The sequence below is a fragment of the Perognathus longimembris genome, chromosome 19 (assembly GCF_023159225.1).
Source record: "Perognathus longimembris pacificus isolate PPM17 chromosome 19, ASM2315922v1, whole genome shotgun sequence".
Taxonomy (NCBI): Eukaryota; Metazoa; Chordata; class Mammalia; order Rodentia; family Heteromyidae; genus Perognathus; species Perognathus longimembris.
In genome coordinates, this window is record NC_063179.1 from 17,650,509 (window position 1) to 17,677,365 (window position 26,857).

The window sequence follows — 26,857 nt, forward strand, 5'->3', positions numbered from 1 at the left end:
AAGCCAATGAGTGTTTTGAACAGTTTTTATTGATTCGTGCAGAAAAGCCTGTGAGGAAAGTGGAACCTTCTTAGCTCACTGCTATATAATGGAAAGGGCCATCCTTCTGCTTCTTCCCTGTGAAGTCTATTGAAGTCCACTGGAGTGAAAAAGTGCCATGTTTCCTAGCATTAGAGGTAATTTGCCATCAGAATTCTAAATATAAGTTAACCTTGTTAGTTTGAGATGTGAGTTTTTGAGATAAATATGAAAAACCAGTGCCACCTTGTTGCAAAGAATCAAGATAATTTTTCCATTGATCCTGTGACTTGGCTGCTTTTTTTTTTTTTTTTTTTTTTTGGTCAGTCCTGGAGCTTGAACTTGCATGATTGCTGTCCCTGAGCTTATTTTTGCTCAAGGATAGTGTTCTGCCACCTTGAGCCACAGCGCCACTTCTGGTTTGTGAATGGTTAATTGGAAATAAGAGACTTTTGTGCATGGAAGTGCAGAAAAGGCTATGAACTGCAATCCTCAGGTCTCAGCTTCCTGAGTAGGATTATAGGCACACGCCACTGGTGCCTGGCTGGTCTTGGTCGCTTTTTATGCGGGGTTCCTCTACAGCACCCCTCCCTTCCCCTTTATATCCAGAAGCTCAGAACAGGAAATAGAAAGGGCCAGTTCTGGGGCTGGGGATATGGCCTAGTGGCAGAGTGCTTGCCTCATATACATGAAGCCCTGGGTTCAATTTCCCAGCATCACATGTACAGAAAACGGCCAGAAGTGGCGCTGTGGCTCAAGTGGCAGAGTGCTAGCCTTGAGCAAAAAGAAGCCAGGGACAGTGCTCAGGCCCTGAGTCCAAGCCCCAGGACTGGCAAAAAAAAAAAGAGGAAAGAGCCAGCTCTACTTCGGTACAGAAAGGGTACTATAGCCAATCCAGTGGTTGCAGGGATAAGTTTTATTGGAGAAAGGGAAGAAGAGTGTGCACTTAATGTCACTGGACATAAATGTAGCTGCTGTCTTAAAGACCAATGTACTGGAATTAATCAGTGTTGTAGGCTCACAGGGAAAATACATGTCTCATTTCTAATCCCTCTCACTATAATTTCGTCTCTATTGACTCTTCCTTAAGAAATAACAAAGGCCAGGGTACATTAATGGTATGCCTATATCACAATGTACAACCCTTTGTACACTAATATACACACATTAAAAATTTCTTAAATTTTATTGTTACTATTAAGTAGTTATACAAAAGTGCTGCACTTCCATAAATTAGGTTATAATACAATGCTTCTTGATGTCATCCCTTCCTTCTTTCTCTGCCATTTTCTCCCTCCTGCTCCAACTCACAAGTTACATAGTTCACATTGAATATAGTGTAATAATATATGTATATATTATGCATATAATGTGACAATGTAATTATAAGTTACATAGTATACATTGAATAGAATGACTGTAAAATATGAATTTTTTAAAGGAAAATTATACATTTTCTTGGCTTTAAAATAAACATTTTCATTTCTAGCTACTGGTGTCAGTACTAAAATATTATCCTCACTGTATAAGTTTGATGTTGGGGACCAAGACCAATTATAAACTTAGTTGTTTTGTGCATTGCCCTGCTCTATGTCAGTAAGTTCATTTTTACTTTACTGGTGATCTACCAAGTTAGTCTACTGTAGTTTCATGAATGCTGGAGGAAGTTTTATGGGTCAAAAGTGAAAGACAGTTAACTATTCACACAAATTATAGCATGCTGTCTCATTTTTTTGAGATATTACTTCAGTCACCCTCAGCCTGAGAATATTAAATGGAAATTCAAGAGATAATTCATAGATTTTAGGTTGGATACCATTCTGAGTAGCATAGTGAAATTTTATACCATCCTACTCAGAACACAAGTCATCCCATGGTCCAGTGTTTATATCTTGTGCATACTGCTCACTTGTTAGTTATTCACAGATCGGGATAATTTAAATGTCACTGCTTTGTGCTGTCAATAAACTTTGTGGAGTGTGTGTGTGTGTGTGTGTGTGTGTGTGTGTGTGTGCTGGTTGTTATAAATATGCTCTCCTGGTGGGGGGGGTCACAACAATAAACAATAGACACAATTTTTTTTAATTGTCTCAGCAAAATTGTCTTTTGCAGAAGGGTGCGCCATCAGCCAAAAATCTGACAAGCACGCACACAGAGAGGGAAGGCTCCTCCCCCATTTATTCCTAATGCAGCAGACCCCCACCCCTCTGCTCCCATTGGTTGAGCTCAGGTTCACAAGCTGCTTGTGATTAGCTAATTTGAACAGGGTAGAATGTATTGACATGAGGTGTCTTTAAAATAAGATTATCAGTACACAAGTAATCTAAAAATATATCCTTACTCCATTCTTTTTCTAGAACAAGCTGAGGTGTGTCATAATTCTATCTTGAAAAGAAACCAGTTTAAGACAAAACCTCACATTTCAAAAATCCTTCCTTATCCCAAAACACTTGTTGTTTTCCTTCACAAGAGTCCAGCCACCAGGCTAAAGCAGGAATGTTTAAAGCGCCCACTTCAATAGAAAAGACCACTAGGTGCTGTCCCTGAGCTTTTGTGCTGAAGGCCACAACTCCACTTCTGGTCTTTTTGTTTTGTTTGAGGGTGGTTTTGTTTTGTTTTGTTTTTGTTGGGAGGGGTGGCAGTTCATTAGAGATACAGGTCTCCTGGACTTTCCTGCCTAGGCTGGCTTCAAACTACAATCCTCAGATCTCATCCACCAGAATAGCTAGGATTGCAGACATGAGCAACGGGCACCTCACTAATGAGACTTTTTTTTTAATGAAAAGGAAGCCTTCAATTTTTCCAAACCATGTAAGTTATATTTAATTGATCCTTTCTCAAAGGTTCTTCCCATCAAAACTCATACTGAGGCCCCATGCCCAGCAGAAGAGTGCCAGAGGCTGCCCTAAGGAAGCACTTGGTGTGGAAGAGTAACCCGCACGGGCAGATGATTACCTTTTTCGTGGAACTAGTTTCTCATCTCATGGCGGAGTGGGTTAGTTATCTTGAGAGCTGACTATCATTATTTTGATTCTACCCTCAGTGTTCTCTCTCTTCTTGTGCCCATTGGCCTTCCACTGTCTAAGGCTTTTGTTAGTGTGTACAAGGTCTCCCTAGGTAGCCCAGAAGTTCCCATCCACCTGCCACCACCTCTTGAATGAGTGGTGGGATTCTAGGTGTGCACCACTCAGCTTCCTGTTGTGAGTTAAAGTACAAGACCCTTGCCAGATGTAGCCCCCTCAACTGGAACTTCTCAACCTCTAGGTTTACAGTGATTCTAAGAAAACTCCTCCACTGGAAAGCCTCTTTTCTCACCAACTTGCTAGAGTCCATCATTCATCATTCATCACTCTGCTTTGTCTTTGGGAAGACCTTACAAAATTCAGAGTCCAGGAAGGAATAAAACAGCCTGTCATACAGTTCCTGTAAGGTGTCCAGTTCTTATTTATGGCTAGGAAGCCAGGAGAGGACCGGGAGATGGTGTTAACTAGAGATAAACTCCTCTTAGCTTTGTAGTTTTGCCAAGTTTGGACCCTGGAGAAGTAGTAAAATACTGTCTCAATCCCAGGCACCTTCAGAGATTCTGGAAGATTCCATGAGATTGCGGATGGGAAAGAGCTTGAACTCCAAATCAATAGGCCAGCCTTTGCAGATAGAAAAGGACTGTACATGTGATCCATTGTGAAATTGTTCAGCATTTTAATATAAAAGACAGTTTTCCAAGAGTTAATTGTAAATGACCTGGCTCTCCAGGCTAAATCTTTTTTCCATTTGATGATAAGTATCCAAGAGGCCTGTGTTAGTCCTCTTTTCATCACTGTGACACATAGCTGAGGTAAATCAGCCTAAAAGGAGGGAAGGTTTATTTGGCTATCAGTTCTGGAGAATTTTGGTCTGTAGTTGCCTGGATACATTGACTTTGGGCCTTGGGTGGCACAATGGCAGGCAATTGTGGTATAAAAAGCTCATTCACTTCATGGCACAGGAAGCAAAAAGAGGAGGAAAGGCAGACTGTTAATATCTCCACCGAAGACATACTCTCAATAACATCACAAACTCCCTCTAGTAGAACTCACATCGTATACATTCCATCTCCTAGCAGTGCCACACGCTACGACAAGTCTGGGGGGGGACATTCAAACCACAGAAAGCCCTAAGATAATGTGGGCATAAAACGAATGTTTCTGTTTTTCTTTTATGTTCCATCCTTGGGATTGGATTGATCTTGTTTGAATGGACTATACCTCTTATTCCCAGAACTCTACCTGGAAAACTGGCATTCATGAATATTGAAACACAAATGTAACATAGTGATAAGCCATTTAATGCTCACTTCATACAGGAGGAAACCAAAGTGCAGAGGATGGCCTGAAAAGCAGACCTGCCCACTGGGCATAGCAAGGGGTTTAGAAGCCAACTGAATTACACCTGCCACTTAGTAGCTATACGACCTTGAGCAAGCTGACTACTGTTTCTGAGCTGCAGTTTCTTCTGAGAGAGTACTTAGGAAAATGGGATCTACAAAGAACCTATCCAAAGGATGAATTCAAAGCTTGCCTAGGATTATGATACTGGCTACTTCTTTAAAAATTGAGACATTACTGGGCACTGGCAGGTCATACCTGTAATCCAAGGTACTCAGGAGGCTGAGATCTAAGGATCACAGTTCAAAGCCAGCCTAGGCAGGAAAGTCTATGAGACTCTTTTCTTCACTAAACTACCAAAAAAAGCTGTTAGTGGAGCTTTGGCTCAATGGTAGAATGCTAGCCTGGAGTAAAAAGCTCACGGACAATCCCTTGGGCCCTGAGTTCAAGTGCCAGGATCAGTACCAAGAAGAAAAAGAAAGACAATTCAAGCCAAGGTTGGATAAGTAACCTCCAGAGGCCGTGTGTTGAACACTGACACTCTCCAGCCTGTGGCACTGTGGGGAGGTAGTAGAACCTTTGCGGTAGAACCTAGTGGGAGGTCTTCTACCCATTGGGACTACAATGTATCTTCTCTCCTTCATATCCCAGCCATAGGTGAATGAGTTTGCCATGTACTACCACCACAGTGTGCTGTCATGCCACAGGCCCAAAAGCAACAATGCCAACCAGTCACTGAAACCTCCAAAGTGGTGAACCAAAGTACGCTTTTGCTCTCTGTAAGCTGATTATATTTGTGACCAGGATGGAAAGCTAACATAATTTCTATAATGTAAAATGTATTCGAATACAATTCGTTGAGTTTGATTGTGTGCATGATGCTACACAACCATCACAAGTACTTAATCCCAGAACATTTCGCTGAGTGCCCCTCCGTACACCCCCCTTCCCAGGCTTCTACCTATTGGCCCGAATTCTCTTCTCACTAGCTCCTAGAAGCCACTAATCTTTCTGCTTCTGTATATTTGCCTACTCTGGCCATGTCATATAAATGGGATTATACAACATATGGAATTTTGTGGTCTGGCTTCTTTCACTTAGCATAACATTTCCAAGTTTCATCTGTATTATAGCATATAATTCATTTTTATTGTTGAATAATATTCCGTTATGTGGATACGCCACCATTTATTCATTTATCAGTTGATGGAAATCTTTTGTGATTGCCATTACATAGTTGGACCCAAACCAGAATAAGAGCTTGGATGTTCAACTTTCCACCTGGTTCTGTTTTTATTCTCTCATACTGTATTTTATAGCATCTGAACACATATATTATTTTAAATTGTAGATATTTGTCAAAAAATCAATCTGGCTACCTTACTTTAAGATTTCATACCTTCACAATCCAAAGAAATGAAATCTAGACCAGGTGCTGGTTGCTCAGGCCTGTAATCTTAGCTACTCAGGAAGCTTAGATCTAGGTATCACAGTTCAAAGCCAGCCCAGGCAGGAGTCCATGAAGCTCTTATCTCCAATAATCAACACAAAAAACAGCCAGAAATAGAGCTTACTCAATTAGTAGAGCACTAGCCTTGAGCACAAAGACACTCAAGGACAGTGCCGAGGCCCTGAGTTCAAGCCCAGTGGGGGCTGCGGGGGGGGGGGGGGGCGGTAAAACGCATGAAAGAAAGGTAAGGAAGGGAGAGAGGGAGGAAGGGAGGGAGGGAGAGAAGGAAGGAAAGGAAAAGAAATTTAAGCTGTGTGGAACAATTGTGCTAAAAGACAGGATTCATCTTAATTTTCTAGACTCTAATAGTAGCCTGCACCCTACAATGTTTCACAGAATATACCGAGATCTGTTGTAGCTTTTACCTGTGTGTGTGTGTGTGTGTGTGTGTGTGTGTGAATTCACATGCTCATATACCATGACCTTATAACCATGAATCAAGGAGAGTTTTTATTAGGCTTGGCTGATGGTTTTCTTCTCTCTTGTTCACTCTGTGGCAAAAACTGAGAATTATTCTCTTATCCATCTAATAGTCACTGTCATTGCTCTGGTCTGACCCCTAGATATAAGAAATATATGTCTTGGGCCAGAATCTGATACATTTCAACTACAACTGGTTGTCAGTTCTTCCCTTCCCACCCTGCTACCAAAATGCAAGTCCATGGTGAGGTGAGAGGAAGACTCTGCTCACCTGTCTACTCCTTCCCACGTTCAAAGGGCGCCAGCTCTCAGATCTGATTTTTCCTGGTACTGAGATCTCAGGAGGGCATCTTAATGTCTGTTTACCTGCATCCCTCATCTCCCCAGAGTCAGCACAGTGCCTGGAGGGAGAGCAGCTGACTTGGCTCACTCACTTACTGTACACACAGGCAACATGGCTTTGGGCCTTCTATGTGGGAGTAAGACCAGAAGCAAGTCTGATTTGTGGGGGCTCAGGTGTTGACACTCTGCTTGGGAACTAGTGATGTGTGGGGTGTGGCAAAATTCCAGAGGTGAAGACATCTCCCTGGGTTCTTTACAGACCTGTGTGTCTTTGTTTGGAAGGGCCAGCATGACCTGGTTTCCCAAATTTGGGCAATTGTCCTGTTGGCTGAAGCTTTAGTGACTTAGGGTCCTAAATACTTCCAGTAACTTCATTCCCTGTTCTATTTTAAGATCTGCAGTAGTTCTTAACTCCCTAAGGAGACACTGAGCCTGGCTCTGTCTTCTCCGTGCTGAGTGTCCCCTGTAGCTCCGTCCGTTCCAGGTTGACAGGGTTCCTCTCAGTCTTGTCAGTTTGTTTCCTTCCTCCTCAGTGTTCCTCTTCTTGTGATGCCTAGAACTAGCAGTGACAGCCTACATGTGTGGTGACCAGCCCAGACTAGGACCTTCCCCAGGAGCAAGCCTGGCCCCATTCTGTGCCGCCTACAGGGGCCGGGGTTTACTCAGCCAGGGGCGCGTTAGCACCATCTAGCCCGCTGCGCCTACTTAGTAGTGCATCTTTTTCAACTTAGCTACGGAGAGACAGAAGCTTCTATTGTTGTGTTGGGTTTTTTAATCCTAAAAGCAGAGTGTCAGGTCTCCTCTAATCATTTAGTCTCTTCTTTACCTTGGTAACTTGCAGAATTGCTTTATATGGGTGTGATCATTCTGATGCAAGTTATTGCTGAGAAATTCTGATGCAAGTTATTGCTGAGAAAGCAGAGGAAAAAAATGCTTCAACCCCACTGTCTCTTTAAGATCTATTCTGTATGTTGATACATAATTATATATGTTTATGAAATACAGCATGATATTTCTATATATATATAAATGTGTAGTGATCAGATCAGAATAATCAACATCATCTAAGACATTTATCATTTCTTTGTGTTGAGAACATTTAAAATTAACTTCTCTCTACTAGCTATTTAGAAATCTAAAACAGTTATCCTCCTGTACCACAAAACAGTACAGTTCTTGTTAGAACTATACGATTTTTTTTCAGGGCTTGGGGTGTAGCTCAATAGTAGAGCCCTTGTCTAGCATACATAGCACATTGGATTCAGTGCCCTAGAGCTGCAGGGAGGGGGTTGGGCATGGTGGTTAATGTCTATAATTCCTTTGGGGGAGGAGACATGAGGATTAAGGTTCAGGGCCCACCTGAGCAAAAGAAGATAGCAAGACCATATTTCAAAGAGAGCTTGCAAGGCAAGTATTATGGCCTACAACTGTAACTCCGGCTACATAGGAAGTATAGGCAGAGAGATACTGGTCCAAGGCCATGCAAAACTATGAGATCCTACCTGAAAAATAACTAAGTAAAAAAATGTCTGCTGGTATGGTTCAAGAGGACCTGCCTGACCTTGAGTTCAGATCCTAGCACCACAGAGAGAGAGAGAGGGAGGGAGGGAGGGAGAGAGAGAGAGAGAGAGAGAGAGAGAGAGAGAGAGAGAGAATTTCATATCTTAATGTTTGGTAGAAGTGGCTTTGTTGCTAGGAAAAAACTTATACTGATTCCATGTCGTAGAAGACATAAATCAGTAATTTCTAGTTCATGGAGCATTGTCTTCCTTGGGGAGGTTGGGGTCATTTTAGCATCAACAAATTATACAGATCACAAGTAGGAGCTGAGTTTGGGGCTTTCTAGAAAGCCTAAGTACTTCATTCCACTGGCCAGTTTGTCAGCCACTGGGCCCGAGGGAGGTAGGAGTGAGGGGCACTGGGTGCTACTTGTCCAGAAAGGGTGTTGGTGAGCCTAACCCGCACTGTCTCTCTCTGCTGCAGTTACCTGGCTGAGCAGTGCTGGAATGGCGGCTTCATCTACCTGATCATGCTGCGGCGCTTCAAGCACAAAGCCCATCCGACTTACAATGGCCACAGTAGCAACAGCTCGGAACCAGGAGACACACCTACCTTGGAGCTGGGTGACCAAACTTCAAAAAAGGGGAAAAGAACAAGGAAGTTTGGAGTCATTTCCAGACCTCCTGGCAACAAGGGCCCAGAAGAATCTAAGAGCAGCGCTGGCGGTGACTTGGCCGATGAGCCCAGCTCTGAGCAGGAGAAATGTACGGACCCTGAACTGGGAAATGGGCATAGCTTGGAGCTGGAAAATGGCCCACATTCTCTCAAGGAGGTGACTGGGCCCCATGTAGAAAAGACTGAGGGGGACAGAGGAGCTGAGAATAGAGTTCCAAAGACAGATGCACCTCTGGCCACCAACAATGACAAACGCCGCTTCTCAAAGGCTGGCAAGACGGACTGCCAATCAAGTGACTGCCTGGCACGGGTAAGGTTTGGTTTGCTTATATAATCCGTATTTTAAAGGAAATCTTATTGGAAGTTGCTTTTCAAGTTTAGAAAATAATCCCTAAAATATTCAGGGAACCAGCACTAACTCACCAAGAGAAATGATGGGTGAGAGGATGTCTGGTTCATATGATAGAGCCACCTGCCTAGCAAGAAGAAGATCATGAGTTCAAACTCCAGTATGGCCAGAGATGGGGGAGGGAAGGAAGATAGCAATAACAACAAAAGTGTTTGTGATCTTATTCTACTTCCATAAAGAGCCAGCCAAGTGATCAGAAGTAGAAAAGTTCAGGCTTGCGGTTGTAAAATTTGTGTCATAAAAGCTGCAGAGAAAGACCTTGAGATGCCTCTTTAATCATCACTGGGGACACAGAACAATTACTACTTCAAGGCCAAGAAGTCCTGCTGGCCAAACATCCCAGCTTCCCACAGGAAGGGTAGCCATCAGAAAGGGAAGCAACTGCTTGTGTTAGTATCTGTTCAAAACCAGTGCTACTTTCTATTTATTTACTTTTTAAAGTCAGCTGTAAGGCTTGAACTCAAGGCACAGGAGCTCTCCCTGAGTTCCTTCGGTCAAGGCTAGCACTCTAGCACTTCGAGCCATAGCTCTACTTGCGGTTGTCTAGTAGTTAGTTGGGGATAATTTCACAGAACTTCCTGCCCGGGCTGGCTTTGAACCTTGATCCTCAGATCTCAACTCCTTGAGTAGCTAAAATTACAGGCATGAGCCACCAGCAGCCTGCAGCAGTGCTATTTTCATGGAATCATGTCATTATATCTACATTGGCAAATTCCAGTGAAGTCTGAAACCTTCACAGAAACCTCTGGTACTGTGGTATCCGTCTGTGATGATCAAGGTTGGTTTAAAAGCAAATGGATGTGACATATTCTTATTAGAGATGGTGAGCCTCTTGCCCTCAAACTGTCTTCCCTGGGGTCACTAACATTTTTTTATATTTCTTTAGGATAAGTGTGTTTGTGCCAAGAATCCTCTGTGGCCCTTTTAAGGAAATAGTAGATTTCTAGGTGGGTACTGATTGGTTTCTTCTCTGGTTCAGGAGCCTCCTTCTCTAGGGATGAAAGAGAAAATTGAAAAGGTGGGAAATCGCCACTAGGAGTCTTGTGTTTAGCTTACCTGCCAAAGAAAGAGGCCCTGAGAATGAATGCAATTTCTTGTAAGGCTGTTGGATGCAATTGTTTCTGTAATGTTAGGCAATCTCTATGACAGGTTAGAAGAATCAAATTAACCTCTTTCCTAAGGGACCATGCTCCTTCAGAATATACTATTTAGCAGAGACTACTGAAACTGGATATTAGATTGTGGATCACAGAAAGCCTAAAGTGAAAAAATACAAAGGGTAAGAAATACTGGCTTCCTTATGGATACCAAAAGAGGTTAAATCTCACACACAACCCCCCCCCACACACACACACACACAAAAAGGCTTTAATTTTTCCTAGGACACAGTGGAGATGATTTGAAATTCTTTCAACAGAAGGAAAATAAAACTCTAAACTTCTAAGAGAGTACCCACCTTCCAGTTACCATAATTAAAAGCAACAACAAAGCATTTAGTTTCTGGGTTAGACTGTATGAAGAATGAACATAGGTGAGTTCCTTTATGTGACTTTTTGTGCTCAATGACAAATAGACTAGATATTGTCAATGAAAGGGTGAAAAAAATCCCAAACTAGTTATTTTCTTTGGAGCAATTTTTAAAAGTTCCATTCTTAGAGAAAGGAAAGACTTGCTGTCTGAAGTTTGAAATCTGTACACCTATTGATAAACCATGGACCAATTATTGGCTCTGGTCATACTTTTGGTGTTAGTAAATGGGAATGGACTACACACCTTCCCAGGTATGTATGTTTCAACGCCTTCAACCCAGAAGTAAATTCAGTAGATAGATTTGCTCATAGTTGGCAGGAAGTAGAACTGCATAACGTCCTCAACACCCTGGTACACTAAGGAAAGAACAACCATGGACAATCTTTAAAATGCTGTTTAGTAGCCCAACACCAGTGGCTCATACCTGCAATCCAAGTTTTTCAGGAGGCTGAGATCTGAGGATCATGGTTCAAAGCCAGCCCAGGCAGGAAAGTCTGTGAGACTCTCATCTCCAATTAACTCCCAGAAAACCAGAAGTGGCACTGTGGCTCAAAGTGGTAGAGTGCTTGCCTTGAGCAAGAAAGCTCAGGAACAGTGCCCATACTCTGAGTTCAAGCCCGAGGACTGATTAAAAAAAAAAAAAGTTGCTTGGGTTCTTGGGCTAAAGTGGATTTTTATTTTTCCTCCAAGATAGTTGAGACCAAGGTCATGATGAAAATAGAATTTCCAGAGACACAGAAATTAGCTATTTGCCTCTTAAGTCATTGGGAGGAAAATTCCATTCCAGTTGAATAATAGAAGATTAAACATGTCAGTGTTGTTCCGTTTCTGCTTTATTAATGATTTAATATATCTACAAAGACTTAATAAATTAAACAAAATATCTGTAATCCTCATTCAGACCCTTTTTGTTTGTCAGGTACTTCTTTTTCTTAGACTTAGTTGTTCTGAGAAGATATTACGTTCAAATAAATCTTCAGTCTTTGTTTTCCTGTTCTATTCTCCCTTAACAAAACAAGGGGAAATGTATTTCCTATTAACAAATACCTTGTTTTTTAATTATATGTTTGTATAAAACATAAAAAATAAAGATGAATACATAAGAAATGTTTTAAACACAGTAGGTCCATCTTTGAAGCATTCGAATTTCCTAGGACATACAGAAGAAATTTTAGAGATAAGCTCAGATGCTTTACTAACTTTCTAGCAAAGGGCATTAGTCTTTCATAGTGATGGTTTTGATATATGGTGGTTTACATGCAACATGTATTTTGGTGACAGTATGTAGTAAAAAATGAATATAACCAAGTGTAGTCCCACAGCAAAGGGAAAACCCTGCCATTTTCCAGGCTTGCAAATTTATTCATGGCTGATATATTTATGTCTGCAGGTCCATTTGAGGGCTTACCCCATAATTGTCATCCACCCTACCTGGTGCTAGACCTTCCTCTGGGCCGTCTCCAAAAGTGTCACCAGCTTGCCCAAATCTTCTTCCTGTGGGTGTTCTGTAGGTCTTTATTAGTAGAGACACCCAGGACACCAAGCTTGGGGTATGGGACAAGGAGCTTCTACCCCATTTCTGTCCCCAGTTCTGTGACCTTCCGGTAGCTCTGGCCTTTCTCACCTGTACACTCAGTATTTTGGTTCAATGACTAAGAGACTTCCAGCTCTCACACATTTTTTCACACCTCTTACTGATCATTCTAAAAATGAAGGGATAAGCAAATCGTCTCAGAATAGTTTTGTAGCAAGAGCCAAAGCATCTACTGCAGTGAAATTCTAAATGAATGATGTGTCTTCTCACATTTGGGGCAAAGATGCTGCTGTGTAAAACATTATTTTGGATTCCAGCAGAAATGAGGTCATTTAACTCCTGCAAGACAGCTCCCTCGAATGCACCACCCATCTTGGTAAATAAATCCCCGAGTTGGCTTCAGTGCAGAGATACATGTGTGAACTCATACATTAGTTGGTGGTTCACAGGGAAGGAGAACTCTGACAACATTAGGACAGAAGTCCGTAGTAGCCCATTTTTTGTGGTTTGGCTTTTTCTCAATAGGCTGATGTCTCTTACAGTTTCCCTTTAAGCCATGTCTAACAAGACTTCTGTCTCAATAGGGTCTGTCTCGGGACTCAGTGGTCATGCATTGAATGTTGGAAAATACACGGTGTCCCCTACCTGTGGAATTTGTACTTTTCTGACAGAGAGCTGTCCCCTCCTGATACAGCTATTATAATGTTGCTATTAGTTCACTCCATTCCAGGAGTATTCTCATTGAAATAACTCATAAATCTTTAATAATAAAGAGAAAGTGTGTCCTCAATTGAGAAAAACACCCCCCCCATACACACACACAAATTGGTGTCCCATCTGGATGAGCTTCTTGCTATTAGTTTCAGTGACACCAAAGAACTATAAGATTCCTGGATAAACATTTTATATACTTGTTAATTCTTTGATACTTTTGGAATTGGCTATGTAATAAGTGCTATTCTAGTTACTAGAGAACCTACTGATAAATGAGGAGGCGTTCCTGTCATGTGGAATTTATTGCCTAGTAAAGGGCTAGAAACATGAAACAAACAAATGAATCAGGATACCTGCTAGTGACAAGTACTGTAAATGAACTAAATGAGAGTGAAGAGGAAGGTAGCAGGCCAGTGTTATAGAATGGGGCTGCGTGATATCACACTGTCAGCAGAGAAAGAACACATTAAAGAGGTGCTGTTTGAGTTGGGCCTAAATGTCAGAAAAGAGCAGCCCTGAAAAAATTTTGGGACAGAAGATTCCCAGAAAAGAATTACCAGAAGCAGCTTCAATAGCACCAGCTTGGGCAAGCGAGGACCTGGTTCTCAGTCTACCCAGAGCTATGGAAGCCATCGGAGAACTCGAGCTGGTTGTATTATGCCCTGGGTTTTTCACACACTCACCTTGAATATCGGATGGAGAACAATGAACTGTAGAAGGTGAAGAATAAAATGAGAGACCAGATCAGAGGCTATTGTGGTCACCCCAGCTAAAGAGGCTGCTGGCTGTGACAAGAGTACTGGTGAGGAAGATGAGCAGAGCGTGCTGGATACAGGGCCTATTTTAGGAATACTGTAAAATGCAGAGATCTCACATGGTTCAGCTATGAGAAATGAGATAGAGGGAGGGATCAAACATCACTCGTGGCTTTTGGCTTGTTCCTCTATATGATATGGAAAAACCAAGAATAGGAGAGAAAAGAACCCAGATGAGAGCCTGCTGAGGTGTGAGTTATATATACCCAAGTGGAACTGTAAGGTAGCCATCGGCAAACTGACATATTTAAGTTTGCTTTTGGCCAGTGCTTTTTAGCACTAAAAGTTTCAAAGCGTAGTTTTTCACTGTATGTTGTTTTAGCTATATCTAACTAAATTTAGTACTGATAATGGAGCTAAGAAATTGATAAAATTTGCTTCTTGCTGCTTGTCTTTCTTTATATTCCTCAGAACGTCGGTGATGGAGAAATTCCAAGCCAAGGAAATCTACATCGATTCCTTTGAACAGTCCTCTTCTAACCCCATCATATAAGGGAAATTAGTTGATTTCCTTATACAACTATAGGGAAAATCATATTATTGGATAAAAGAGGGAAGAGAGTTCGAGAAAAGGGGAGGGGAGGCAGAGGCGCAAAGGAGAAGGAGAGGAGAGAATGGTTTGTTTTTGTTCTTGTTTTTGCCAGTCCTGGGGCTTGGACTCAGGGCCTGAGCACTGTCCCTGGCTTCTTTTTGCTCAAGGCTAGCACTCTGCCACTTGAGCCACAGCGCCACTTCTGGCCGTTTTCTGTACATGTGGTGCTGGGGAATTGAACCCAGGGCCTCATGTATACGAGACAAGCACTCTTGCCACTAGGCCATACCCCTAGCCCGAGAGAATGGTTTTTGACAAGAGTAATTGGCTCTGTGAACACAGTGGTGTGGACTTGTAGTCCTAGCACTTGAGGGGCAAGATAGGAAGATCCAATCCAATAATTCAAGAGCAACCCAGGAAACATTGTGTGGCTATGTCTTTAAAAAAAAAAAAAAGTTACAGGTCCATATTACAGACTGTCATTTGTATCCTCAGAAACTGTTTGTATTAATTAGATGGGGGTTTTATTAGATTTTAACTGGCTGTGTGTGTGTTGGATCCAGGTACAAATGCACTGTGTATGTGAATGCTGTTTGTAAATTGTCTTTAATTCATCTGTGTATATGAATGCTATTTGTGAATTATCTTTAACTCATCTATATCCAAGGGTACATTTAGGACATTTTCCATCCCTGTGGACATTGTTTTGCAAGCTTCTTATCTTAAGTCCTACTTCTACAAGCATTTAAAACTAAGGAGGAATGTATCTGGTATTGTCATATCCTCTGTAAGCCATACTTAGATGTTCTGCTTAACAAAAGAGGACAGTAAGGGCCTAGCACTGTGGTTTACACCTGTAATCTTAGCTACTCAAGAGGCTGAGATCTGAAGATTGTGATTCAAGGTTAACCCAGGCAGGAAAATCATGAAACTCTTACCTTCAAATAATCACCAAAGAGCCAGAAGTGGTAGAGCACTAGCCTTGAGCAAAATAAAAGTTCAAAGGCAGCGCCTAGGCCCTCAGTTCAAGCCCCATGATCCCCACTTACACACACACACACACACACACACACACACACACACACACACACACACGAAAAGGGCAATAAAAGAAAACAGAGTGATAGTATGAGCCATTAATGGGGACCGATAGGGTTTTATTAATTTGGGATCGAGCCACATGAATTTTCTCATTTCTGAACTCCAGTGTTGGACCCTGTTGCTCTTGGCAAAGAGGCTACAGCTTTTCTGTGCTGAGAAACAAAGCAGTCCTGTCTCATCTGCTAGAACCCAAGAATCTGACTAGTCAAGCCACTATCCTGCTGTCATGAAGCCCAGGGAGGCAGCTGGGGCCTGTCCAGGATTCACTTATAGGAGACCCAGCCAGCCAGGCCATAGCTCTTCACACATCCTGATTTGTTCTTTCTGGTGATCCAGATTCGCTAGACCATCAAAGCTGCCAAGAGCTGCCATCTTGGCAGCTTCAATGTTTCCCAGCATGGCTTTTTTGGGAAGTCATGGACCTATGAGAGACTATAAGGCCAGTAAGGGTGTTTCTGAATGGGGAAGAGAAAGGTGTTCCAGAGGTCAGAGGCAGCAAACCAAAAAATCGTGAAGTCCAGAGAGAGACAATTGGATAAAATGGAGATCATTGACAAGCTCATGAGCTACTGTGGTTAGCCAATGACTTCTGAAGTTACGTTTGGCCAGACAGGCTGCATTTGTCTGTGGTCAGTGGGCAGAGGAGACAGTTGGCACCATTGCATGTGGCTGGAATCATGGATCACCACCAAACAGCACTGTTCTAGAAAAAGTAGGGGTGTCTGGTAATAATTTCCCCAGACATTCCTATTGCTGCACATCAGTGACTGCCCCACATCTGGCTTTTTTATGATTGCATAAAGTTTCATTTTAGTTTCTGACAGTGTGTTTCAGATTTTCTAAATGTTTCACATTCTTTCTCCTTTGTAAGCAACTTGAATGGGCAAGTTGCCTATTTCTTGGGAGCTGATGGGTTTGTCTTATTGGACCTTCGAGGCTGCATTGGATGGACCTTCATGATGGATGAGAAAAACAGATGGCTTTTGTTTTGTACCTGGGGGAATATGTTGTAACCTGTGCCTATATATCTAGGACCAAAGAAAACTATGGGGGTAAACCTAAATAACCCCTTCACCCCCAAATCACTTGAACTAATTTCTCTGACCAGCCTGTGTCTGAAAGAATCCAATCATTTTACATTGAACATGTTTGTGTTCTTGAGAGGAAATAGGATTTAAGTGGAAGATGAACCAGAGTAGAAAAGTGGCCAAATGGCTTAAAGACATGAATTAGCTGATTTTTTCCCTACTTTATTTCATTTATCTATTTCTTTTTTGCCAGTCCTGAGGCTTGAAATCAGGGCCTGAGTACCGTCCCTGGCTTCCTTTTTGCTCAAGGCTAGCACTCTACCACTTGAGCCACAGTACCACTTCCATCTTTTTCTATTTATGTGGTGCTCAGGAATCAAACCCAGGGCTTCATGCATACTAGGCAAGCACTCTACTGCTAAGCCACATTCCCAGCCCTACTGCATTATTTTTATTGTTATTATCAAGGTGATGTACAGAGGGGTTACCATTTCATAAGTCAGGTAATGAGTACATTTCTTTTTGAGCAATGTCATCCTTCCTTTACTCTCTCCCTTTCCATCTTCACCCACAAGTTGTAGAGTTCATTTTCAATGCAGTGTCTAAGGAATACCACTGCTGCATTTGTTCACCCTTTGTCCCTCCATTGCTGTACCCCTCTTCCCCCCCTAAAGACAGATCAGCTAGTTGGGGCCTGGGGGGGGGGGGTGTTGAAGGATAGATTTTGTAGGGGTGGAAGCATGTTTTGAATATGTTGAGAGGACAGGCGAACAAATACTGTAACCTGTTCTATCCACCAACAGTTGACATTCAAGTCATCAATTTCTGCTTTGGTTTTTCCTACCAAAGATCTCATTTATGTGTTTCAGGAATCTGAAATTGAACTCAGTGTTTTTAATGTGTATAGGTTCAGGATGAGTATCCTGATCTGAAAATCCAAAATGATCTAAAGTACAGAAATTATTGAGCCACTAACATGATGCCACAAGTGGAAAATTCCATACCTGACCTCATGTAATGGGTCAAAGAGGAACGTAGGGGCACTAGAAATGCTGTATAAAATTTCCATCGGGGTTGGAACTAGAAGAGCATTCAGGAGGCTGAAATTAGCAAATCAGAGGCCATGTGGGCTCCACAGGGAGATGCTGTTTCATAAAATAAAAAACAAAATGAAATTACCTTCAGGCTACATATATGCATATATATATATTACATATGAGACATAAATAAATTTTGTGTTTATGTTTGTAACCCATCCCTATATCATGCATATGCAAATATTACAAAAATCTGAGGTCCTTCTGGTCCCAAGCATTTCCGGGAAGGGACACACTGCAGCAGTGCATGACGGGTGTTGTCATGCTGCTCCTGTTCCCATGAATTAACCCTAACTGCAAACTTCAAAATGTTGATGATGATTCCCGCCTTGGAGGCAAGGAAACCCGTATTTTGTAGGAGACAACTTTGTAAAGTTATAAATGGCAGAGCTAGCTTCATACTAGCTGGTCGAAGTCTCCTGGCGCCAGGACCTGAGTCCTTCCTTTCATCTTCCTTTATTAATTAGTAACTGTGCAGAGGTGGGAGGACCTCAGACTCAGTCACTGTTTACATGCATAGTGGTGCCTGGATCTCAGGCAGAAGGACACTTGCTGGGCTGTCCAGAGTCACAGCCTCTAGCCACAGATGATGCTATTTTCCTAGCATTCAACTTAAGTGAATATCCAGGTTCTCAGTTGTTGGCAGCCATTTTCAACCACGACAGGGGTACCAATGGCTTCAGACTGGGTGGCACAAATAGAACACTGCCATTTTTCTACTTTCCTCTTACTGTTTTTGGGATGGCGCTGTCATCCAGAGATGTTGGGCCAATCCATGAGACTTTACTTCTGACATGATCTGTGGTGTCTGTTGCTGAGCGATGGAAATTTAGACTGATGTGGCCCCCCATTCGCCTGTGTCAGTGCCATCACTCTGTCCACGTCCTTCATGCATGCTTACTTTTCTCTTCCAAGGAGGAAGTTGGCCGGATATGGAAGATGGAGCTGCTCAAAGAGTCAGATGGGCTGGGAATTCAGGTTAGTGGAGGCCGAGGATCAAAGCGCTCACCTCACGCTATCGTTGTCACCCAAGTGAAGGAAGGAGGTGCCGCTCACAGGTGACTAGATAATACCCTCCCCCACCTCCACCCCCTCTTATCCTCCTCCTACCTTTCCCTCGGGTGCTGGGTACTTTCCTCTTCCATGTGGTCAAAACCCTGGTAATTATAGTTCATAAAGGTTATGTTGACCACAAAAGGAAATCAGGCAAGAGCAATTCTAATTAAACCTATCTCTGAGCACAGGAAGTGGGTAATTGGCAAGGACACTGCAGGAACTTCCCAGCCCTGGAGGAGAGATTGGATTTCTGTCTAGTTTTAGATTCAAGTAAATGCTACTAATCCTAACTTTTAAGATGCTGATAAGATGATACTATTACTTATTAATAATCAGGTACATTATTAAACAGTATCATTATTTCTCCAGACTATGCCACTAAACAATATCACATTCTTGATATTCTTTTTTTTGTGGTTTTTTTTTTTTTTTTTTTTTTTGGCCAGTCCTGGGCCTTGGACTCAGGGCCTGAACACTGTCCCTGGCTTCTTCCCGCTCAAGGCTAGCACTCTGCCACTTGAGCCACAGCGCCGCTTCTGGCCGTTTTTTTTTCTGTGTATGTGGTGCTGGGGAATCGAACCTAGGGCCTCGTGTATCCGAGGCAGGCACTCTTGCCACTAGGCTATATCCCCAGCCCCAACACATTCTTGATATTCTTAACTCCTGGAAGATGGAGACTAATGACTTGCTCGGAAATGTGGGCACGGTTCAAGTTTGCCTGACAAGACTGTCCGGATTTTACACACACTTGCGTATACATGCCTGTTAACACTGGCGTGAAAGGGAGCAAAGCCTTTTTCTCCATGGGCACTCCTCTTCTATTTTTAATATGAACAGTTATGTGAAGTAGTAAGAAAGACAATGTTTACTTACAGAATGTGAAAAAAAGAGAAATAAAGTCATTCTGAGTATGTAGGAGACAGTCAGCTCAAAATGAGCAGGCACTGCTAACTGCTTCTGAGCACTGAGTGTCTACACTTTACAAGGCATGATGGGGCACGTACGTGTACTGCATGCCAGAACATATCTAGTATGTAGAGAGAGGGAGAATTTCACTGATGTAGGAGATGAATGTCTTTTGTGCAGTCTGGAACTTTTCCAGGCCAAGTACCCTGATTCTAAGAGTGATAGACAGGCCAGAGTAGTATTGGCCTGACCATGAGCAAGAAGGGACTCAAAGTATATCTCATGAGGTATAGTTGAAGGAACTACATGTAGATAGTTAGGCTAAAGAATTGAAAACAGCTGGGAATTGGTGGCTTATGCCTATAATCCTAGCTACTCAGGAGGCTGAGGTCTGAGGATTGTGGTTCAAAGCCAGCCTGGCTCTTATCTCCAATTAGGTAACAAAAAAGCCAGAGGAAGAGCTGTAACTAGAGAGGTAGAGCACTAGCCTTGAGCAAAAACACTCAGGGACAGTGCCCAGGCTCTAAATATAAGCCCCAGGACCGGCACCAAAACTAAAAGAACGGAAAACTTAGAAGGCCAGTAGAAGACGTAACAAAGTGTTTCATGTTTTCAATCCTCTTAGAGAGTAGGATGCTAATAACTAGAGATGTGATTAACTGCAACTGTCAATTATCTAGGTGACAGTAATTATTAAAAGATTACGACTTCAGATGGTTTTAGCCCAGATGGGCATTATTAAACTTCCTGCATGACACGTGCCTTAAGGAACTCCCATCAGGTAGCCTTTTTCTTTTTCCATTATGCTTCCGTCTTATGTTCTAGTCTATTTTGAGCAACTTGGCAATTAGGAAATTTCTGTGCCCAAAGATAAGCTTTCTGTGGAACTGTTCTTCCCTATTTCTCCTCCAAGCCATTTCTAATGGGTCTCATCATTTTCTTTGCATTCCCAGCCTGGAGTTGTGTGTTGCTGTCTCTGTGGTATTTGACTCACAAGTAGGGTGTTCTAGCTAATAACAGGAGATAGAAGCCAGGGAATTAAAGAGCAAATAGGAAAGGGGCTGGGGCTTGCATGGTCTTGATAATATTGTGGAAAAAGTAAACCCAGAGACACTTACCAGAATCATGTATTTATGCCAGGATCACTCTCCTCCTGTGGGATCATCTCCCTGAGATGCCAGTTATTTCTCCCCTCTGATTCTCCTATTTCCTTTTCCTCAGCATCCTAAGCAACAAGTGGGGCCCTTAGTAGTTCTCTGCTTTGGGAACTTTTAAAAGACGAGAAGCAGAGGCTTGGAAGTCTCTGGTGTCTCCAGGCTTCATTTAAAGCCTATATTATGCTTTTGCCCTAGAAAAAGGAGACAGAGAGATAGAGAACTTGTTGAAAGCAAGAAGAGGGAGGTGAGCATAAGCTGGGAGAGGCTAGTTGGTTTGTTGAAATCATAGGAAGAGAAGCAGATTGGAGAGATGCAGAGCTGGGTAGGCCTAGACGGATTGGAGACATGTCTGGCTTCCATGACAGCTGTCTGTCATGATGTCAACGAGAAGCCTTTGAAGGAAAAATGGAGCTCCAGGTCCAAAGTCTTTCCACATCACCTGATTTCCTGTCCCATATATAGCAGCCCCTGGCTCCTTTGTGATTCAGGGAGACCACACCAAAGAAGGCTTAGCTGGAACACACCTAAGGGACCTTCTAGCCAGATGTGATGGGCCACTGCTCTGCCATAGTGTGTCACCCAGGGGCCATGGCCTGCCCTGGGAGCGAGTCTCCTTGCTAGCAAGGTCTTCTGCCAGCCCCGCAGGAAGTCAGAATCAATAATAATTTAAACTGGAAAGAAATAAAGAACAGCCATGATTATAGGTCAGGTCTGACAGCTACAATCGTAACATTATTATTGTGTGGATCCTTCTTGCCTGTGAAGCTTGGTTACAACTATGTACATGAGAAAAGCATTAGAAGGCTTCATCCTCAGACACACACATGGGGTAATGTCACTCACAGATGCTTCCAAGGAGACCTAGAGAGGGTCCTGTCACCTACAAAGAGAGAGGGCACAGGGTTAGGAACGGACTTCAGTTGTCTCTGAGTTTAGCTCAGTGAGTCAGTTCTGTGCTGATCAGACTTGGTCATCAGGCAGTATGACAGGATTAAAAAAAAATTACTTAGTTTAGCATCATGACACATGCCTATAATCCCAGCACTCAAGATTCTGAGGCATGAAGAGGGTGAGTTCAAGGCCAGCCTTGTGTACATAGTACCATCAAGGCCAGTCTGAGCTACATAGTGAGACATTGTCTCAAAAAAACAAGGGGTTGGGATATAGCTTAGTGGTAGAGTGCTTACTTGGTATGTGCAAGGCCTGGGTTCAATCCCTAGCACTGCACATATTCTCTCTCTCTCTCTCTCTCTCTCTCTCTCTCTCTCTCTCTCTCTCTCTCTCTCTCTCTCTCTCTCTCTCCTTTAAAAAATTGGGGTCTTGGTTTCTCTGCCACCATCTCTACTTGGGCGGGAGTTCTATTGCCACTCATACTGGATATGGGGAAAGTTAAGAACATGATTATTGATGAAACCCTGAAGCTTTTCACTCTTTGTAGGAATCTGGACGCCAGAAAGAATCAGCCCTGTCCCAAACCATTTCTGGTTGTCACCACTGCCTCTTGAGCCCAATTTAACTGTCCTGTCTCACGACCTCCTCTAGACCCTTGAAAATGACTCTTCTTGGGCACAGAATGTCTTGACACAAGATTTCTTTTTCCATATCTGTTTGTTAGGGATGGCAGACTGTCCCTAGGAGATGAGCTGCTCGTAATCAATGGTCACTTATTGGTTGGCCTCTCCCATGAGGAAGCTGTGGCCATTCTCCGCTCAGCCACTGGCATGGTGCAGCTGGTGGTAGCCAGCAAGGTAGGTCACGTTGTCTGGGTTGTTTTTTTTTTTAATATTTCTAAATGGTGGTAAGGAAGTTGGATGGAAGCCCTCCCTGTGCCACATGCCAGTGTGTGTGTGACCCTCCATGTCTACTTTGGGGCCATTAAATATTCATGACTCCTCAGGGCAAGCCTGCATGGAGACCCTTAGCTAGAATGGGTGTAGTGATTTTTTTTTTATTTTTTCAGGTTGTATGATAGGGAATGAAAAAGAAATGTGATCACTAAGAGATGGAAAAGGTAGAAAGGACACTGAAGGAGAGATGGAAGAGGAGGTACAGAAGGGAGGAAAATGGGGAAGAAGAAGGCATGTGTCCCAGTTTGTCAGCACTGTGACAAAATACCTGAGATAAACAGCTTGAACAATGAAAGTTTTAGTCCGTGGTGAGGGGATTCCATTGCTTTTAGATCTATGACAAGACACAAACAGCATAGAGGAAAGGCATGGCAGAGGAAAGCTGCTCACCTGAGAATGGCCAGGAAGCAGAGACACAGAGAAAGGAAGGGATTGTGGACAAGATAACTCTTCAAAGCCATGTTCCCAGAAACCTGCTTCCTGCTATCAAGCCTCACCTTTTGGGTTCCACCACCTCAATTAATGGATTAATCCATTATAAAGTCAGAGTTTTCATGGTCCCATCACTTCCTTTAGCTCCACCTTTGAACTGTGCACTGGGGCCCATTGCCTACAACACACAGCCATTTGGGAGACATTTCCTTTCCAAGTCACAACAGTGGAGATGGCCTCTCCCTAGATCACAACTCTTTTCTGCCAGAGATCCTGCAGCATTGACATCACAAATGGGAACGCTTTTGTCTGATAACTTTTCATTTCCATAGGTAGGGGACTAACAGTGTAATGGTCATAATGAATAACTGAACACCAAATTTCTTCAGGTTCCTGAAGCTGGAAGTAAAACTAGTAATAAATCAGTAAGTGCCAACTGATGCAGTTTGTAAAATCCACCGTGTAAGATGGATATTTCCTTGGTCTTCTATTCCATGTGAACTCTCAAGCCAAATGCTGATTAAAACCTTCTATGGGTCCCCGTCCCTGTGGAAGTGGCTGCTGCGGGTGGGTGAGGAGACACCACAGCTACCTTGTTGCCATTGACTCAGCTCCACAGCCCTGGATAACACCCCCCACCCCCCTGGCCTCGTGTTCTATGACATCTCCCGGGGAGCCCTTGGATCTTGTGTGTTTCTTGGTTGCACTTGGGGTTGTCACAAGCACTTGATGATCATGCCTGCATCCCCCACCTGCTCTGGCCTTCTCTGTGTGCACCTAGGAAACCAAGCACTGAGTTAGTTGATTGCACTCTCTTGGAGTCTGTCTCGTCCTAACGGAGTGTGGTTCCACGTGTTGTTGTTGACCTTTAAATGTTGTTCAAGGGCTGCTTTCATTGTGTCTCCAGATTGACGTTTTGATTCAGTAAACAATCTCATTTCTTTCTAATGAGTTGAAGCTAGTGAGGTTTCCATTGGGTGAGACAAAAGGACACTGTGGATATTAAAGCCCTGGGCCAGGTGAAGGGACAGGGCGATGAACAGAAACCGTATTGGACAGGAGGGAGGGCAGAAAGACAAAGGATGTTAAAGGTATACTGCAGGGGATGAAAGTCAAGGACATTAGAGAAGAAAGGAGGGGCAGTGGATGATCCAGAAGCAAGTGCACAGGCCTTGCAGGCCAGAGTCTGTTATATTAAGCGTGGTCCAAGCCGTGGGTGCCGCTGGGGGAGAAGGCAGTGGATAGGCAGTGTGAGGAAGATTGGAAATGGCTGGAGTTGAAAGTATGAGCTGGAGAAGAGGAGGTGGGAGGGGGGGGCTCAGGAAGCCAGGCAGAGCCCAGGTCTCCAAATGCGAACCTGCCCATAAGAGAGCGTCAACTGCATCCTGAAAGTAAGACCTGAAAGGAAGGGGATCTGAAATTCAGGAGCTGGAATTTGCAGGTCAGGAAAACCTGACCTCAGAAGCCCAGATTCTTCAGGGCAAAAGAAAAGTGGTTTGAGCTTGAATCAGGTCCCCGACCCCTGACCCGGGAGGTAACCCCACACGTACAGCCTAAATTCCATCTGCTCCTGGGTTGGGAGCCTGTTGGTTGACTCCATCACTCCATCAGGATGACTTTCAGAACCTGTTGGTGCCAGAGGATAATTGCTGGGTCTTGTGTGTATCCCCACAGGAGACCTCTGCGGAGGACCTTCTCAGGTTAACGTCTAAGAGCTTGCCCGATCTTACCAGCTCGGTAGAGGATGTATCCTCCTGGACTGACAATGAAGACCAGGATCCGGATGGAGAAGAGGAAGAAGGGACGGGTTCATCTTCCATCCGGGGAACAGTAAGTGAGCCTCCAGCTTTCCCACACTGCTTGGTGCAGGCATGGTATTTCCCAGATGACATGGTTGACAGGAGCAGAGGAGCACATTCTTTTATCTTTTCCTCAGAATTTTCTGGAAACATCTATAGATGAGAGTGACATATTTAATTGAAGGGAAAAGAAAGTTGGAAATCGTGATCGAGAGAAGAGAGCACCTGGCTCTTGAGGTTGGCTGATATATCACTTTTTCAAATGCTTTTTTTGTTTTTTTAAGTTCTAGCAAATATTTGTTTTAATGTAACAGTATAAAGTAAGGACAAATGAAAAAGAGAGAAACATTTCCTGCTTCCCATACAGGAAATAGGAGATAAAGACTCATAGGATGCTTTTATACTGTACATAAGGATCGAATGAAAAAAGGGTTAATAAATTTTAAACATATACCTCAAAATGTCTCACTGGGCTGCGCAGGGCGTCTGAAGTCTGTAATCCCATATGCTCAGGAGATGGAGATGGGAAGGTGGTGATTCAAGACCAGCCTGAGTAAAATCTAAGCGAGACACTATCTCCAAAACACCTGAGGCCCAAGCTCTGGGACAAGCGGAGAACAGGAAGATTGCAATCCAGCTACCCAGGAAACACTAGCATAAAATCACACCTGAAAAACAAAACTAAAAGCCAAGGGGACCACTGGAGTGGCTCAAATGGTTGAGCACTTACCTTAGCAATCGCAAGGCCCTGAGTTCAACTCTCCCGAGAAAGGATTTCTCGTTGAAAGTAGGAATGTTAACATAATATGAAAAACACTCAGACAAATCTGTGTGGAGTAGGCTTCCAGTTTTTAAATCAAGCAAGGACTTTCCTCAGTGTCGCCCTTCCCTCGTGGCTCACTTCCACTGCCCAGCACACAGTCAACTGGGGAAGGCTTCAGTTGATGGTTGCAATGTGGCCGATAGGCTCCACTTTGTATCCCAAGTGTGAGAGTTGCATTATCTTTAGTGCAAACTCTTGTTAGCCCTTGCTCCCATTCCAAGCAGCACGAGGATACACCTCTTTCTGCCACTTGGAACCCATTGCTCAGTACCACAGACTCCAAACCTAGTCAGTGTGGGTAAGCATTGGAAAATCAGCTTGGCTGATAATAAGGACTCTGAAGGCTAAGAATCCATCTCTTTCTGTTTATCATAACATGCTTTATTACTTTAAGAAAAAAAATAGCTGACTGGATGTACTGAAGGACATTTGTAACTCAGCACTTGAGAGACTGAGGCAGAAGAATAGTAAATTCTATGTCAGCCTAGATTGTATAGTGAGATCATATCTTTAAAAAAACAAAAACAAAGAACAAAACACAAGGGTTGATGGTATAGTTCAGTGGCAGAGCCCTTACTCCTTTCCTTTTGGGTCCTAAAAACCCAGAGCTGGGCTGGGGATATAGCCTAGTGGCAAGAGTGCCTGCCTCGGATACACGAGGCCCTAGGTTCGATTCCCCAGCACCACATATACAGAAAAAACGGCCAGAAGCGGCGCTGTGGCTCAAGAGGCAGAGTGCTAGCCTTGAGCGGGAAGAAGCCAGGGACAGTGCTCAGGCCCTGAGTCCAAGGCCCAGGACTGGCCAAAAAAAAAAAACCCAGAGCTACTGAGTATGGTTGTACAGGTGGTGGACTGCACAAAGCTATCACATCTAAGGGAGCACCATTCATATCATAAACATCACCAGCTTTTATATTTATCATAATAGTTTTCCAGAGATTGGCAGTAAATATATGCACCTTAACAAAGTTGGCATATTATGCCAATTTTTTATCTTCTTGAAGAATCAGCCCTGGGCCCACAGAATATCTCGGGGCTATTTTAGAATCTTCCCACTGATACTCTTTGGGCCCAGAGTTGATTTCACCCCAGCTTTTCCTCTTGCGAAGACCCATCTATAAAACCAGGTAAACCTGAGCTGGAGGAATGGAGTTCAGATGAATAATGTAAAAAAATACTCTATGATTATTCCTGTTTTTAAATCACGATACCATTCAGTGCTTTTCTTCAACTTGCAGTAAATGTAGA

General features: G+C 43.2%; 1 protein-coding gene and 1 long non-coding RNA gene across 2 annotated transcripts in view; one reads left to right on the plus strand and one right to left on the minus strand.

Annotated features, from left to right (window-relative positions):
• Pdzd2 (PDZ domain containing 2) overlaps positions 1-26,857 on the plus strand; it is a 347,654-nt gene that overhangs the window by 241,601 nt on the left and 79,196 nt on the right. Inside the window, 4 exon segments of the mRNA XM_048368575.1 lie at positions 8,638-9,139; positions 18,505-18,647; positions 22,324-22,456; positions 24,662-24,817. Coding sequence (XP_048224532.1) covers positions 8,638-9,139; positions 18,505-18,647; positions 22,324-22,456; positions 24,662-24,817 — 934 coding nt within the window.
• Positions 1,052-18,364, minus strand: LOC125367853. The gene is made up of 3 exons (XR_007214167.1): positions 17,879-18,364; positions 7,225-7,227; positions 1,052-1,062 (listed from the first exon to the last, which is right to left on the minus strand). It is a non-coding gene; the product is annotated as an uncharacterized LOC125367853 (long non-coding RNA).